At 40.6% G+C, this 17,597-nt stretch overlaps 1 protein-coding gene across 2 annotated transcripts in view; it reads left to right on the forward strand.

Moving 5' to 3' along the window:
- The window catches only part of TGFBR1 (transforming growth factor, beta receptor 1), a 75,379-nt gene that overhangs the window by 38,230 nt on the left and 19,552 nt on the right, over positions 1 to 17,597 (forward strand). Inside the window, exons 2-3 of one of the 2 annotated variants that reach the window (XM_006863149.1) lie at positions 10,472 to 10,717; positions 14,574 to 14,804. In XM_006863149.1, the coding sequence (XP_006863211.1) occupies positions 10,472 to 10,717; positions 14,574 to 14,804 (477 nt within the window). Of the gene's footprint in view, positions 1 to 10,471; positions 10,718 to 14,556; positions 14,805 to 17,597 lie in introns of both variants that reach the window. The other variant, XM_006863150.1, reaches the window with a different exon arrangement.

Consider the following 17,597-nt stretch of genomic DNA (forward strand, 5'->3'; position numbering starts at 1 on the left):
AAAATCCTCACCACTGGACCAATAAACAACATTCTTATCAATGGAGAAAAGATTGAAGTTATCAAGGACTTCATTCTTCTTGGATCAACTATCAACACTTATGGAAGCAGCAGTCAAGAAATCAAACGACATATTGCATTAGGCAAATCTGCTGCACAAGACCTTTGTTGAAGAGCAAAGATGTCAGCTTGAGGACTAAGGTGTGCCTGACCCAAGTCATGGTATTTTTAATATCCTCATATGCATGCGAAACCTGGACAGTGAATAAAGAAGACCGTAGAAGACTTGATGCTTTTGAGTTATGGTGTTAAGGGAGAGAGAGTGCCATGGGCTGCCAAAAGAACCAATAGATCCATGTTGGAGGAAGTGCAGCCAGAGTGCTTCTTGGAGGCCAAGATGGCCAAACTTCGTCTCTCATACTTCAGACATAGTATCAGGAGGGACCAGTCACTGGAGAAGGATATCATGTTTGGCAAGGTGGAGGGACAGAGAAAAAGAGGAAGACCCCCCCAACGAGATGGATTGGCCAAGTGTCAGCATTGATCAAGTGTGGCAACAGTAGTGAGGTTGGCCCAGGATTGGGCAGTGTTTCGTTCTGCTGTGCGAAAGGTCTCTATGAGTCGGTACCGACTGGAAGGCACCTAACAACAATAGCAATCAACCCTGTATACTAAGGGGACAGGCTTGATCCTTGATGAGAAGACTCCTTCCCTCTTGATTGGTATTTTGAGCTACTACATCCATAAGTATAAGTCAGGCTCATTAAATTATATAGCACATTACATTTGCTTCCTTTATCAGATTTCTCTATTTTCCTCTAGTAGAGCACTGGTCATCAAGCCATCAAAGTTAGGCCAAATGGATGCTATCTGCACGTTTGGGTGTTCTTGTTTGTCTCCCCCCACTTCATATCAATTGAACGCTTCACTCTTAGCTTTAGCCCTCCATGACTAGGTCGATGCCCAGGGGCTCAGGAGTTCCCAAGTCTCCCCAAACTTCCAACTAACCAGCCCTTCTTCTTCTTTCTCTCATCTCAAGGTCAACAGGAGTCTATGGAATGTGGTCAAACTCAGCCATATCTTCATTACTGCTTTTCCCCCACTTCCACTCACGTAGACCAATGTGGTCACCAGCGAGTTTACATGCTTGCTCATGTATACCCTTTGAGTTTCAGTCTTGGCGAGGGGTTTGCCCTAAAGGGACTTGATTGTTTGCCTTGATGTCTCCCCAGCGAACAACTTGCTTGTTCTTGTAGTAGCCAATCAGTCTGCCATTCCCCCCCCCCCCCTTGCTGGTGTTTCTTTCAGGAAATATCTGTTGTTCTTCTAGTCACTCTGGGCTGGTATGCATGTCTTTTCAAGTGGGGATGTCCCACCTCAGAAGTTCCTGGATGGGGTGTTTATGCATTTTAAAGGTAGCAGAAATAAATGAAATATATCTGGGGGAAACTCTAGAAAAAAATCAGTCTTCTATTCTGAAATTTGGAATTTGGAGATGATATGCAGAGTAGAGGAAAATGTATTCTGTGTGGTGCTCTGTACTTTGAAGTAACTCAAGTGGGGGTAAGTTGAGAAAAACCACTGAGTGCTTTGGAAAGCAAAACTCAGGACAGTAGACTGGAGGGAGTTTTGATGGTTACAGCTCTCGCTTTGTCTAAGAGACGTGCAGCATAAAAATGAAGACAAACTGTGGTATGCTTAATACTCCAGAGCTAGAATAGGAAGAGACCAGTGGGGCATGGCATTGGGAATGGTGGATTACTCAGAGGAATTGGAATGGAGTAATAAAGTGTTGAAGAGCAAAGATGTCAGTTTGAGGACTAAGTTGAGGCTGACCCAAGCCATTGATAATTTCAGTAACCTCATATGCATGCGAAAGCTGGACAGTAAATAAGGTAGACCATAGAAGAATTGACACATTTGAGTTATGGTGTTAGAGGAGAATATTGAAAGTGCCATGGGCTGCCAAAAGAACCAACAGATCCGTGTTGGAGGAAGTGCAGCCAGAGTACTCCTTGGAGGCCATGATGGCCAAACTTCATCTCATACCTCAGACATATTGTCAGGAGGGACCAGTCGCTGAGGAAGGATATCCTGTTTGGTAGGGTGGAGGGTCAGAGAAAAAGAGGACGACCCCCAGTGAGATGGATTGGCCAGATGGCAGCATGAATGGACTCAAGCGTGGCAACAATAGTGAGGTTGGGCCAGGATCGGGCAGTGTTTCTTCTGTGCATTGGGTCACTGTGAGTCGGTACTGACTCGATGGCACCTAACAGCAACAACAACAATAGGTAAAAGAGATTGGCTTCCATACCTGAAAGGCTTTGTTAATAATGTCTTAAGTTTTGCCTTCACCTTTGTTAATGTTGGCTTTTAACTGTAGCCAAGTGGACTGAATAAAGTGCCTTATGTGAGGTTTTTAACCTGCCTGTTGTACATATTTGCACTATTTGGAAATACTCTTTGTTGTTATTAAGTGCTGTCTGTTAGTGCCTGTGAGTTGAGCTGGTTCCAACTCATAGTGACCCTGTATAGAGTTTCCAAGGCTGTACATCTTAGTGGGAGTAGAAAGCCTCATCTTTCTCCTGAAGAGGCAGCTCAAATGGTCAACGTTGTGGTTTTCAGTCCAGTACTTATCTTACCGACCCACCATGCTTTTTCTGACTGTGTGTTGTTGCTAAGTGCCAATGAGTTGGTTCCGACTTACAGCCACCCTGCATAGGTTTTCTGAGGAGCAGCTGGTGTATTTGAACCAGTCTAGCTCATTAACCTGCAGCACCACACTAAGGACTGGTAAAGTACAGTTGTGTTATTGTGACTAGGGAGAGGGAAAGAGAGGTCATCACCAGAGAAGTCAGATGTGGAAAAAGGTTGGAGTTCAGTCTTTGGTGAGAGGAATTATACCCCCTTTTCATTTTTAACTGCTGAGCTGTCTCAGCATGAAGGGAGCCTAGCAGTCCTTCCAGGGGCCTTTGCATCACTGGTAGTAAGAGTCCTAGTGTGGAGTTGTAGGGTAAACACTGGACTGCTGAATGCAACGCCTGCAATTCCTCAGAAACCCTGTGCAAGGTCACTATGAGTCGGAACCTAGTCTATGACATTTAACTGCAACATAGTGACCCTCTATAGGGGTTCCAAAGAGTGGCTTGATGGGTTTGAACTGCTGATCATGTGGTTAGCAGTTCACTGTTTATTCTGCAGCGCACACCAGGACTCTCAGTTGATTCTAGGCAAGTGTAATGCCATGTAGACTTATTCATAAAGGCGTGTCAATGTGTGTGTGTGTGTGTGTCCCCCTCCCCCCCCCCCCATTGTATTAACCAGAAAGACTGGTTAATAGTGTTCTGAATTGCAGGGAGAAGAGGATGGGAGATGGGAGGATAGCGGGGACAAATAACAAGGGTTGAAAAGGAATCCTATTGAAGTATATGTTAAGTTTGATGGACATTCAACTATAAATCTAGGAACACAAGATTTTTGATACTAATTTGGATGCCTTCAGCAGAATCATAGAAATGTTCCATATGCACTTTGCAGACTGTCTACCTCCCTGTTCCCCTGGCCAGATATATGGGTTTGTGAACGAACCCTTGGTAGCCATGGCTCTAGGCAGAAGTAATAAAGTGCTACCATGTGTGAACTCTCGACACACTGCAATGAGGCAATGATGGAAATGTCCTTTATTGTTATAGCCAAGAGCCAGGATTTCAATTTGGTTCTGATGCCAGCTACAATGAAATTGATTAGATAAGTGGTGATACAGTGACAGTAGCCCATTTTGTCCAGCTGTCACTTCCTTTGACAGCTAGATGTTAGATTTCTGATAGTATGTTCCATGCTCACATCTTTAAATTTTAAAATACTGTATTTTGTTCTGTAAGATTTAGAAATTCCTATTGTCTAGTAATTTTGTATTTCCTGGCATGAGACTGACAATTTCTGTAAACAAGGTTGCTTTTCATTTCGTCGCTGAATCATAGTGAAATTTAAAATTTTAAATTGAGGTAAAATATAACAAAGATTTTGCTTTACAGCCATTTTTTTCTGTATAACTCAGCGACATTAATTGGGCTTACCTTATTGTACAATGTTACCTGTTTCCAAATTTTTCCAACCTCTCTTAACTGCAAGTCAGTGTCCTTTAAGCAGTGGTGATCCCTTTCCATCTCCCACTGCCCCAGTAACCAATAGTAAGTTTTGGTCTCTATGCATTTGCATATTTGAGATATTGTATATAAGTGGGAATCATACAATGTCTGCCCTTTTGTGCCTAAATTATTTTGCTCAATATGTTTTCAAGATTCAACCATGATGTTGTTGTTGTTGTTAGGTGCTGTTGAGTCAGTTCTAACTCACAGTGACCTTATGTACAACAGAACAAAACATTGCCTGGTCCTGCTCCGATCTCACAGTCCTTGCTACACTTGAGCCTGTTGCTGCTGCCACTGTGCCAGTCTATCATTGAGGCTCTTCCTCTTTTTTTGCTTACTCTCCATTTGGCCAAGCATGCTGTCCTAAGTATGAGAGACAAAGTCTGGACATTCTGGCTTCTAAGGAGCATTCTGCCTATACTTACTCCAGCACAAATTTGTTTGTTATTTTGGCAGTCCATGGTACTTTCAATATTCTTCTCCAACACCATAGCTCATATACACCAACTCTTCTGTGGCCTTTCTTATTGATTGTCCAACTTTCACATGCATATGAGGTTATTGAAAATACCACAGCTTGGATTAGATGCACCTTAGTTCTCAAACTGACATCTTTACTCTTGAACACTTTAAAGAGATCTTATACAGCAGATTTATCTAAGGTCATGTACGTCATTTGATTTTTTTGACTGTTGCATCTATGAGTGTTGATGGTGGATCCAAGCAAAATGAAGTCTTTGAAAATTTCAGCCTTTTCTCCATTTATCATGATGTTGTTTATTGGTCCAGTGGTGAGGATTTTTGTTTTCTTTATATTGAGGTGCAACCCATACTGAAGACTGTTGTGTGATCTTCATCAGTAAGTATTTTAAGCCCTCTTCACTTTCAGCAAGCAAGGTTGTGTCATCTATCTGTACATTGCAGGTTGTTAATGGGTCTTCCTCTAGTCCTGATGCCATGATGCCACGTTCATCTTCATATAAGCCAGCTTCTTGGAATATACATGTTGTTGTTCAGTATCGTCAACTTGATTTTGATTCATAGTGACGCTGTATAAGGTTTCTGAGGAGCAGCTGGCGAGTTTGCACTTCCAGCCTTGTGGTTTAAACTGAACTTGTAGTTCAGTGCTTAGCCTACAGCTCCATGTATCAAAAACTTCTTTCCTCTTCATGATTAAGTGATACTCTTTTCTATGTATGAAGTTTTTGTGTCTTCTGATGTTTGCCTAGTGACCTGCTCTTCTCATTGGGTGAGTAATTAGGGGAAGCCCTTTAGCACTGATTTTTTTTCAAGTTTTCCAAAATGTAAGTGGCCTCTTTGAAAGCTTAAAAAAAAAAAAAAAACACCAAAAAACGTGTTTTTCTTAATGTAACTTAAATTGTATAGACATGAAACTAGATATAAAACCCTGTGCTTTTGACACATAATCAGCTATAAACCAAATCTGCAAATTAAATACAAAGAGAATGACAAAACCCAATAAAATTAAAATAAACAGTTATTCAGTTTGACAGATGATGTTTAGGCTTCACAGTAGGAACAAAATAGCCTTAGGTCTGATTCTGTATTAAATGTGTTTCTGTACTGTAACTTCAGTGATATGAAAAGCTGGTGAGAGGCTCGTCGTCTCATCAGTAACATGATGCGAGGTGGTATTAATGGCTGCAAGGCTTTGTTTTTAAGTTTAGAATAATCAGACCTCATACCTAACTCAACACTTGGCAGCAAGCATTCCTTACATATCAATTTTAATGAGATGTCAGCTGTCTTGTTCACTCCAAGATAAGGTTAACACACTGACATTATTGAAATCTTCATTAAATGGTTCTCTAAACCAGTTATTGCTGGGAGCGAGAAGGGAGAAGCCATTACATATTTGCAGCCACATTTACTGCTACTGAACTTTTGCATATTGTACAACAGAATTAAGATTTGTATAAAGCTTGCATTGGTAGTGCATGTCTGAGGGGGGCTTCAAGATGTTTGTGGAAAACTGGAATTGAAAGATAGTGAAATTTTTCTGTGAACTTCTGGAAATCTTGTATGGTTTGGGCTATTAGGCTCTACTTTAGAATGTACCATACCTATACATATATATTGTCATAGATGGAAGTCTTAGTGTAGCACTGTAGGATCATCACTGGATTGCTAACCAAAAGGTCAGTGGTTCAAACTCACCAGCAGCTCCTTGGAAATACTATACAGCAGGAGTGGAGAATGTCTGTCTCACTGCAAAATTATTTGGTCTGGCCCTGCCAAGGCAAGCACAGTTCTACCCATCACTTCGTTGTTATTGTTGTTCAGTGCTGTTGAGTTGGTTCTGACTCTAGCGACCCCATATAGGGTTTCCAAAGAATGGCTGATGAGCTTGAACCACTGACCTTGTGGTTCAAACTGACCTTACAGTCCAGTCCATTAACTCTCCGTGCCACACCAAGACTCCAGCCATCACATGAGTTAATCTGATGTTTCACCAAATATACTAGGCTATTTTTTAAGTTGATAATTTTGTGTGGCCTGTGAATGATGTTGTAAATTTTGGCAGAAAAAAGGCTCCCCACATATGCTCTTCAAGGTTGCTATGAACTGACTCAATAACACTTAACATCCTATTGTGGCAGGTAGGAGTCCCTGGGTAGTATAAATGGTTAAGTACTTGGCTGCTAACTGAAAGGTTGGAGATTTGAGTCCACTCAGAGGACTCTGTAAGGACAATCTAAAAAATCAGCCTCTGTGAAAGCCTTACGGAGCATAATTCTACTCTAACATTCATGATTGCAGGAGTCACATTAGCTTAACAGCAACTGGTTTATATTGCCATGTGCGCTGGTATTTTTCATTCTTTCAGCAACTTGTCATGAAACCTTTGCCTTGTACATTTGACTTACAGGAGTTGGAACACAACTGAGGAAGCATCAGTGAAAGCCAAGTGGCAGTATTTATACAGATGGGGGTTACTCCTTATCCAGAATGTTTATCATTGTTACTGGATTATCTTCTAAATAACAAACGTTTATAGTTCTTATCAGCAGCTCTTGGAGTCCTGATGTGGTGTGACGTAGGATAAGCACTGTGCTGCTAAATGCAATATTGGTGGCTCCTCAGAAACTGTGTTTGGGGAACCAACTCGACGGCACTTAGCAGCAACATAGACAGGTCTTAGAATCGCCTTCCTCTCTATAAATTTGTGGCCTCCTGTTTGGGAATATTGATTTTGCAAATATTTTTCTCATTAGTTTCTAGAAGTCCAGGATTCAAAAATGGGAAGACCACCACAAAAAAACAAAAACAAAAAAAAGCACGCACACACACAACTGTGACCCTTCATAATCAGTGAGACACTTAAACAGCAAACTATAATTAGTTGACTTGTGTTATGTAAAAGATGTGCTTTATTAGGAAGATGGCTAAGCGTTAAGGAAAGGCATTACCCGGTGTCTTAGGGTAGAGGAAAGGTTTGAAAAGGATCTTGTTAGAATTAGGCCTTCCTACAGGATGTGAGGATGACCACAGAGGGTGGGTTTAAATGAAAGCAGACCAAGGTTATGAAATACATGATTATGAGATTGGTGAGAAGCAGTTTGCTCTAGGATATCATTTGTAATGGGAGAAGTAAATTGGAACCCCAAAGTGAAACTCCTAATTGTTGAGCCCATTGGTTAGCTTTTATATACTCCATGGGGGAACTGTAAAGGTCTTGGGGAGTCTATTCATGGCAATTTTAAAATTATGTAACAGTTACAACATTATATTGTTATGTTCTCCTCTACTAGTCCTCCGAATTCTTTATAGGTCATGGCCTGGTTTACAAATGTTTGAATCCTTAGATATGATGGAGTCACTGATTAGAGTTAAGACTTGGAAAGCATTGGTTGGATGATTGACTAATCACAAGCAAGGCGGAATCAGGAGAGAGTTAGACAGTCTCCTCTGGTTGTGGTTTTACTCGTTTGTGGTTACAGACCTCCCTGAAAGTGTGTGAATGAGAACATTTGGCTTACAATTTCATGGTATTTGTGGACTCCTGAAGCCGTTCTGGATTATTCCTGGGTCAGAATCCCTCCTCAGGAATACACATTCACCACCAAGCCACACCTTGAACAACTACTGTCTGTTATTAGGTATTTAAATATTAGGTTATGATTGGGTCTCTTTCTTGTACTTGACCCTTAGGGAGGATGGGTCAAGTAGCTGATCTGTCCATGAAGAAAAGAAACATTTCCTTACAATGATTAAGGTAAAATTTTGCAGGTCTGTAAAGACAGTAGACCATTTTGCTTCAGTAAATCAGTACCCAAGAAGCAACAACTTAAGGAGAACCTGGCAGTTTTGAGTTTGAGTTTAACAAGTGAGTCCAGGATCACCCTGGGCTCGATGATTTGCTAGAACGATTCATGGGGCCCAGAAAAGCTGTTATACTCATGGTTTGTGGTTAAATGCAGTGAAGGATACAGTTGAGTAGAAAGAAAGAGGTGCATGAGGTGAAGTCCAGCAGAAACCAGGCATGAGTCTCCAGGTATCCCTCTATCAGTGAAGTGCAGGGATTTACTTGTTTCTCTCAGTAGTGTTGTGTGACAGTATGTATAGAGTGCTGCCAACCAGGGAAACTCATTTATTAAAAAGATAATCAGAGTTTTAATTGGGAGTCAGTTGCATAGGTTAATGGTTGTTGTTGTTAAGTGCCATGGAGTCAGTTCCAATTCAGGAGGAGAAGCTGGGGAATTTGAACCACCAATCTTGTAGTCAAGTGCTTATCCTATGGTACCACATCAGCTACAGTTCCCCCAAGAACAGTAAAAGGTAATTGCCATCACATTGCAAGCATAAACTGTCAGATGGAACTACTAGTACCCGTGACCTAAGGCTTCAGGCATATAGAACATTTTTCTAAGGCAGAATATGTCAAAGGCTCAAAGCTCACAAAGGATGTCTTGAAGACAGGCCTTTTTTGGGAATGTTCAAGGTTTAAGCAACCCATGCCTGCCGAGTTAGCCCTTTGCTGCACAGTAGCTGTTTAGGGAGTTAGCTTTCTTCTGGCCTATATGCCTTGTTGTTGTTAAGTGCCATCGAGTCGGTTCCGACCCATAGCGATCCTGTATAGGGTTTCCAGGGAGCTGCTGGTGAGCTTGAACTGCCAACCTTGCCGTTCAAACAACTTTGCTGTCTGGCGCATTAACCCACAGCCCCACACCAGGACTCCAGCCTATATGCCTAGCTTCTCCTTTTTTAGATACAATGAACCTTTCGGGTCTCATCAGAGAAGTTTTTGTATGCTGATAGCTATATACCAGAATTAATGGTAGGTGGTGGCTTTACATAGATGAGTAGTACAAGTCTTTTGCCTTGAGGAACATATATTTACATAGGGGAGAGAAGAACAAAATCGTGATGTTTGTGATATTGGTAAATGGTGTATGCTTAGCTGCTAACTGAAAGGTGGGCCGTTCAGTTTCACAGTAGGAAGAAAATAGCCTTGGATCTTTTTCTGTGTTTCAACTTTAGTGATAATGAAAGCTGCAAGTGCCTGTCCTTCACAGTAACGTCAACACCTTACCGCATCACACCTAACATCATTGGAGCATGGCTGAAAGTGTTTGTATCTGTGTATATGGGAAGGTGTTGGCGATAATTAGGGCATGACTTACTTAAAGATGTCACTCTTGGAGTTGAGCCATAAAGATTGTGAATAGATGCAAGTGGACATGGAGGTGAATATTTCTGCAGTCATATCTGTAGTCAGCTGGTTTTAGTGGTTGAAGCCTATTGGTACTATCTGCTTGCCTTCACGCAGAAAGAACCCTAATCCTAGCTAGAAGTCTGTCTTTCTTAGGTGTATCCATAAGGGGAAAAGAGATGGGTTCATCATTACTCCATGAGCATAAATTCCTTCAAATGATCATTTCCTAAAATACAGTGAGTACTAATAGTGTTTTCCTACATTATTCATCAGTGAGGGAGGATATGGTTACATACTTTGGGACTGAAAAGAACAAGTATAACTATTAAAATTTAAGTACACTTTGTTTCAAATGTGAGGACCTTACCTGGGTGAATACATGTATAACTGACATAGACTTTTCTGTATTTGGAAGAAAAAATTTTGAGGAAAAAGGAAAAATCATGTGAATCCAAATTTTGTCATCCTTCTCTAGGCTTATATCTTTCAACAGAATTCAGAAATTCTCAGAGTAACGGGGTTTTATGTTTTGAGTGGCGTGCAGAAATTGTGACTATAATAGAATCCGGAATGTTTTGTTGTAGTGAACGTTGGATGAGCCTAACCTTGAGATCTTTTTCTAACAGAATCTTGTTCTCTTCCAGCGTTGCAGTGTTTCTGCCACCTCTGTACAAAAGACAATTTTACATGTGTGACAGACGGGCTCTGTTTTGTGTCGGTCACAGAGACCACAGACAAAGTTATACACAATAGCATGTGTATAGCGGAAATCGACCTCATTCCCCGAGACAGGCCATTTGTATGTGCTCCTTCTTCAAAAGGTGACGTTACTACTACAACATATTGCTGCAAGCATGACCATTGCAATAAAATAGAACTCCCAACTACTGGTAAGTTGCTGTAAAAGACTTTTTCATGATACTGTAGAAAAGCTCTGAGAGTCTGACTGTAATTTTAGGACTGGAAGGGATCTTAGAAATCATCTGTTCAGTTTCGAGGCAAGACGTGGCTTGTCTATACCTGCCTAGTTATAAAGAGTGCTCAGGATCTTGACTTTCTCTGAAGCCTGCTGTTCCCAAACAGTCCGTCTTTTAGAAGAGGTTTATGACAAAAGTCCACAGCAGCGCTGGATCCTCGTCATGTCCTCGTCATTCACCTCAGGGTGAATTTGTTCTCCTGTAACGTCTTCCTACCTTTTGAAGTAGTCAACAGCTTTTTTTTAAAGATGGGAGATTAAGAATAGCACTAAATAGTTCAAGTGACTTCATTTTACTTTATGATCTGTTTATGCAAATTATTATTATTAGGAACCTTTTTTACTCATAGTTTAGGAACCCTGGTGGTACTTTGGGTTAGTCATTGGGCTGCTAACTCTGGGGTCAGTTCAAACCCACAAGTCAGTCTTTGGGAAAAATATGAAGCTAGCTTCTCCCATAAAATTTTGTAGTCTATATATGTAGACCCTTTATAGGATCACTGAGTCAAAATTGACTTGATGGCATTATGGGAATAGTTTAGGTTCAGTGGTAAGCACTTGGCTGCATTCTGAAAGGTTGGTAGTGTGAACCTACCAGCTACTTCATGGGAGAAAGGTGTGCTAGTTTGCAGCCTTGGGTACTCCTTAGGGGAGTTCACTCTTCTGGTGTGGCGGGTGTTAGTTTTAATGGACTCTACAGCAGTGGTCAGCAGTTTGAAACTACCAGCTGCTCCGCGGGAGAAAGATGAGGCGTTCTGCTCCCGTGAAGATTTATAGCCTGGGAAACCCTGTACAGGGTCGCTATGGGTCGGAACCGACTCCATGGCACATACCAACAACAACAGCAGTGGGTTCTAACGGGCACCCATAGTTTATTTTAAAATGTTATAGCAGAAACAGCAATTTGAAGGCTACAAAAGCTCAGGGCTAGATTAATTTGAAGGTTGAGCCTATGTGTTGAACATTCTCCCCCAAGTTCCCCAATTCTCAGTATAATCAAAGTAATATAAAAATGAGGAATACTTGCATCACTACTAGGAGAATTAATGGAAGAATGCTACCCACACACCAGTACTTTTGAGGAACTTCTATAGTTGGTAGTGTGGTGGTGGTGGTGGTTATGTGCTGTTGAGTCAGTTCTGACTCATAGCAACCCTGTATAAGATTTCTGAGCCTATAAATCTTTATAGGAGCAAGCAGGAAGTCTCATCTGTCTCCTGAGAAGCTGCTGGTGGATATGATTTGATGACCTTGCAGTTGGTAGTATAGATAGCACCATATGAGACGACGTGACCACAGACCTCTTGCAAAATCCCACCAATCCCTTAATTAAGCTGAGGAGTTAAGAGTAAGGTTAGACCACAGGGACGAACTCTTGATAATCCTTTAAAACATTTGATCTCAACTGCTGAGAGGGGTGAATCACAGTGTTCACGTTTCACTCGTAGTTGGGCCAGGCACCCTGCTCATTACAGGAGGAAACACTGCTATGGCTCAGAGGGAAGTGGCCCATTCTACCAGTTACAGCAGGGAGGCAGTCATCTGCCCAGGTCAAATGATAATAGTACAGTAAGACCACAGCTTTAGCACCATGAAGAAGCGCGTCATGGTCAGGCTCTGGCAGACGCAGTTCTCCCTTCCTTTTTATGTTGTTGGTAAGTGCTGTCTAGGTTATTTGGACTGTTAGCAACCCTGTGTATGGTCTCTGAGGCTAGAGCAAATAGCCTCAGTCTTTCTCCTGTGGAGTGGCTGTGGTGGGCTTGGACTGCCAGCCTTGTGGTTCACAGTTAGTGTTTATACTACAGAATCAGCAATTCTACTGTGGCAAAGCAAATGATATTTCCAAATTTTCCCATTTCCAACTTTGGGATTTGAAAGATTGAATGGAGATTCACAAAGCCTTGTAAAGAACTCACCTCATTTCATATGGTAAACAAATATAAACTTCTCTTTCTCAATTTATTATCATTCTTATTATCTTAATAAGCAAACAGCTAAAGACCAAATGAAAAGATTCAGTGATTCAAAAGAAGTAGAACTGGATAAATCAGAGTGGGTACCAACCCATGAAATAGGCTTTTACATTAAGATAGGGACTCCTTGTGTGGTACTGTGGGATAAATACTGGACTGCTAACTTGCAACCCTATACAGGGTCACTGAGTCGGAATCCACTTGACAGCACTTCGTAACAAGCAGGGAAAACTTGGAGACGTCCAAGTCCTATTTTCAGTTGTTCTCTGTGAAATAAGAACATTCCAAAGAAAAGCTCGATTGATGAATGTTTCCTAAAATGCAGTATTGCTAGTGAACTGCAGTCTGGACACTTACAGACAAGCTTGAGGAATTGAGTTATATATAATTCAGAGAAAAAGACAATCCATGACCAAGCTGAAACATAGAAGTACTTTGTGATTCAGTACATTTACTATTAGAATTACAGAGAAAGACTTAAGAGCTGGCAGAAGAGATAAGAATATCAGGCAAAAAAAGCCTTACCCAAATATATATGCTGAAGAAATTGATCAATTTCAAGAGTAAAGAAAAAAAGTTCCTTTAGTTTTTAAGCCCAAGAAAATAGTGGTACAAAGGATTTTTACCTTGCTAAATGCCTGAAGACAGTGGGACAGCATATATTGACTGTCACCCAAATTGTTTGAGTAAGTTAAGCTATTGTTGATATCCAATGAGGCAGTGGCATTTTTGTTGTTGTTAAGTGCCTTTCAGGTTGCTTCTGACTCATAGCAGTCCTGTATAGGATTTCCAAGGAACAGCTGGTGGGTTTGAATCACTGACCTTGTGATTAGCAGTCCAGTGCTTATCCTACAGCACCACACTAGGACTCTGTGGACATTTTTAGACATGAACTATTCAGTATACAAGGACCTATGTACTCTTCCTAAAAGAAAGTACTAGAAATAGGATTATTATAGATTAAGAAATAGGATTATTATAGATTAAGAAATAGGATTATTATAGATTAAGAGCATAAAAGTGAGAAAGGTGTGACATGAAAGAAATGATGGTGAGCAGTGTAATCTAGCAAGGCTCAGGGTGAATGTGAACGTAATTGTAATGAATGTGCTTCTCAGAAATGCAAAATAGGAATTATTAAAAGAGATTCTTTATAAGAAATTAATCTAGATATAAGAGTCCATCCAGATGGTTGAATAGACTACACAATATATACATGCAAGCTCTATTTCTTTTTAAAAGCAAGCAAAGAAGAAAGATATATAAAGGTAAGAAACAAACTGGTAGACAAGTGTACTAAAATAGGAGTTATTTTGGGATAGTGAGGCTTTATGTAGTTTTTAGTTGTACATTTTGTTCATCGTTCATCGGTATTTACATTTATTTCCTGCTGTGAGCATGTACTGGCCTAGGGATAAGAAGACAAGCCAAACGTTGTTAATGAAAATGAAGGGCTTCCAGGGCTGCTGTTTGGAGTTGTTGCCGGTGAATGGTTGCTTTATTAGTGACTTGAGGGGGATAAGTGCTGAGGTCCTAGAATGGCACCAATGGCTGGCCTTGTGATCTAGACGATGATTGGAAAATATAGGAAGAGTAAATAGGTGTCAGGACCAATGATCCTAAAATAAAGGACCAGAGAGAAGACTGTATGAATCTGGGTTTGAGGCCTGTGTCCTTTTGTCTGACTGAGTGGTGGCCGTCACACTGCGGGAAATGTCGAGAATCAGCACAATGTGGATGCCACTTGCAATGTTTGTGGTACTGTTGATGTTGATTTCATTTTGGGCCCATTTTCAGGAAAGCCGCCATCCGGCCTTGGTCCAGTCCAGCTGGCAGCTGTCATTGCTGGACCAGTGTGCTTTGTGTGCATCTCACTCATGCTGATGGTCTATATCTGCCATAACCGCACTGTCATTCACCATCGAGTACCAAATGAAGAGGACCCTTCACTTGATCGCCCTTTCATTTCAGAGGGAACCACATTAAAAGATTTAATTTATGATATGACAACATCAGGCTCTGGATCAGGTAAGGTAATGTTTTTCCTAAGGAAAAGATGAACTCTAGTCTTTCTCTTATTGGAGCTTCTGGGTGGTTTGAACAGTTAAGTGCTGGGCTAATAACTGAAAGGTTGGCATTGGAACCCAGTCCCTGGGGAGTTGCTTCCAGAAGATCACTGCCACAAAAACCCTATGGAGTGCAAGTCTACTCTTAACACATAGGGTTGGGTTGCCATTGGTCAGAATTGACTTGACAGAAACTGGTTTGTTTTATGGATTTATTTTTAGTTGTTTCTTGTTTGTTTTATAAATAAGTAAATTGTTGACTTAGTTTGTTTAAAACTTGAAGTAGTGTGACCCATATTCCAGGTTTGAGTGTAATAAGGTCTTTAGGCTTGGTCTGTTTCTAAGTATGGCTACTTAGAGTGCAGATAGAGTGGAACTTTTATTGTTATGATAAATCAATAAGTCAGCTCCACGATTGTACGCATTTCAGAGCATTTTCACCTACATAACCTCATTTGCTTCTTGGAACAATGTGAGAGAAAGAATAAGGACAATTCCTCTCATGGCGAGGCTCAAAGATGGTCAAGTGATCTGCCCTTGATTTGATGTAGCTACCCATTCTATTCAGGGGTGGTTAGCAACATTATTTTTATATTTGAAAGTAGGTGTGACAAAATTGTTTTTGGAATTGTCAAGGTTATTTGCTTTTTTAGCATGGTACAGAATTGCTATTTTCAACTCAGACTTAAATTATTTTTAATTAATTAATTCTTAAGTCATTTTCTCACTTAAGGAAGAAACCCAACTGACTTATTGGTTACAATAGTTTTGTGGATCCTTAACCTCTGTGATGTTTGTTTTTCTCAGTTGTGTTTGTTGATTTTTGTGAGATCATAAATAGACTGGCTAAATGCCAAAATCATCCCCTCAAGTGGATTTTGGCATAGCAATGCTTTGTATTTAAGCTAAAGGGTAATTATCGTTTATTTGTTTATTTTGCATGTAGTTGGAATGATACTAAGAGAGGAGCGTTTCTATTGGAATAGAATACTACCAGAATTTATAGTATCCAATCTAAGCTTTATCATTGATTTGCTCTATAACCTTATCTAAACCATGTTTCTCCTCTTTGGGCTTTTGTTTCTTCATCAGTAAAAAGGCAACGGTTACTGTAATACTTGAAGGTTTGTTAGGACTCTTAATTGATGTAGGCTATCCATTGAAAAAGAAACCCGGGTGGTGCTTTGGGTTAGATGTTGGGCTGCTAACACCAGGTTGGCAGTTCAAGCCCACCAACCACACCATGGGAAAAAGATGAGACCGTCTGCTCCATAAAGCTTATTACATTCTCGGAAATCTTCCACAGGGCCCCTGTGAGTCTGAATCGACTCAGTGGCTGCAGGCTTGTTTGGGGGTTTATCCTTTGAACAGTATAAGTCTAAATAAATGCATGTGTAAAATGAAGTTTTGAAAATACATCTAATGAAAATCGCACTCATTTTATAATCAGGTAGCATTAAAAGATCTGGCTTTTCCTGGAAAATTCTTTTGGATCAAAAGTGTGATAACCAACAACCAGTCACAGAAAATCCAGGTGGCGATTTAATTCCTTGGGCCAATTCTGTTGGTACCAAACTTACAACCAGGAAAATCAAAGAACTTTTGCCACTTCATGTGATGACATGTATTAAGTAAGCCTGGAGAGGGACAAATCCACCTAAATGAGTAAAGAAATTGCTGCATGAATGGCAATTGTTTTCTGAGTAAGCTTCTAGTTGTTTACTTTGAAGCATAGAAATGAAATACAGAAGTGGGATGAGTTGTTTTTCTACCATATTTGTATTTCTAGATCCATCAAGGATCACAGCTTTCTATTGTCTGAAAACTTCTCTTCCTCCTTTGATGCCTTAGTGCTCAAAAGCTGGCTTTCTGGTTTTCTAGCTCTTTGACGTTCCTTTGGGCAGATAGCTGATATCTCAGACCTGAGTTACTTCATCTTTAAAATCAAAGTGGTGATCCCTGCCTTTTGTCTGCCATTGGGTTATTTTGAGGTTGGAATGATATACGATGTTTTTTTGAAAGTACTGATAAAGTTTTGTCCAAATGGCAGGTGTTACTCTGATTGAAAAGTTGTTTGGAATAAAGCTCTGAGACATGCAATATCAGTTTGCTTCATTGTCAGAAAAGCTTAAGTGTGAAGGCATCCTTTAAGCTGTATGTTCATTGTGTGCTAAATGTCCTCAGAATTTATCCCGGCAGAAACTACCTTCTGTTGAATGATAGCAGAAAATGCCATCTGTTTCCTTTCTAGTTGTTAGAAAGTCTTCATGCTACCCTGTGCCGGGAACTGGTGCTTGTAAGTAAAGTCCTGCTACCTCTGAGCCTCGGTTCTGGCAGCATGAACCTTGAAGATCCCTAATCCTTGACTTGGATCACTACTGTGCTTGTACCCATGCATAAGCTGTGATTCCAGTGGAAAGTGCATCTATGAGGGTACACGTGTGTGCTCGCTTTTGGAAGAGTCTCTTAGATCAGTGTTTGTTTTGTCCCCTGCATGTTTATGATCTCTTGTAATGATGCATGTTGTTCAGGAATTACTTCAGTTGTCCATGGTATGTGAAGTGATGCAGGCCCTGTCTTCCCTGCTCACGTTTTCTCTTAAGCAGTTCTAAAGGTACTAAGAATAAATAGGTAGAGATAATAGAGGCCTACGTTCATTTTCTATAGAAGAAAATGATTGTAGTAAGTAAAGACAGATAATTTACATCTAGGTTTGCTTTGAATTTTCTATAGCTACAATCCAGTGGTAATTGGA

The sequence above is a fragment of the Chrysochloris asiatica genome, unplaced genomic scaffold, assembly GCF_000296735.1.
Source record: "Chrysochloris asiatica unplaced genomic scaffold, ChrAsi1.0 scaffold00053, whole genome shotgun sequence".
Lineage (NCBI taxonomy): Eukaryota > Metazoa > Chordata > Mammalia > Afrosoricida > Chrysochloridae > Chrysochloris > Chrysochloris asiatica.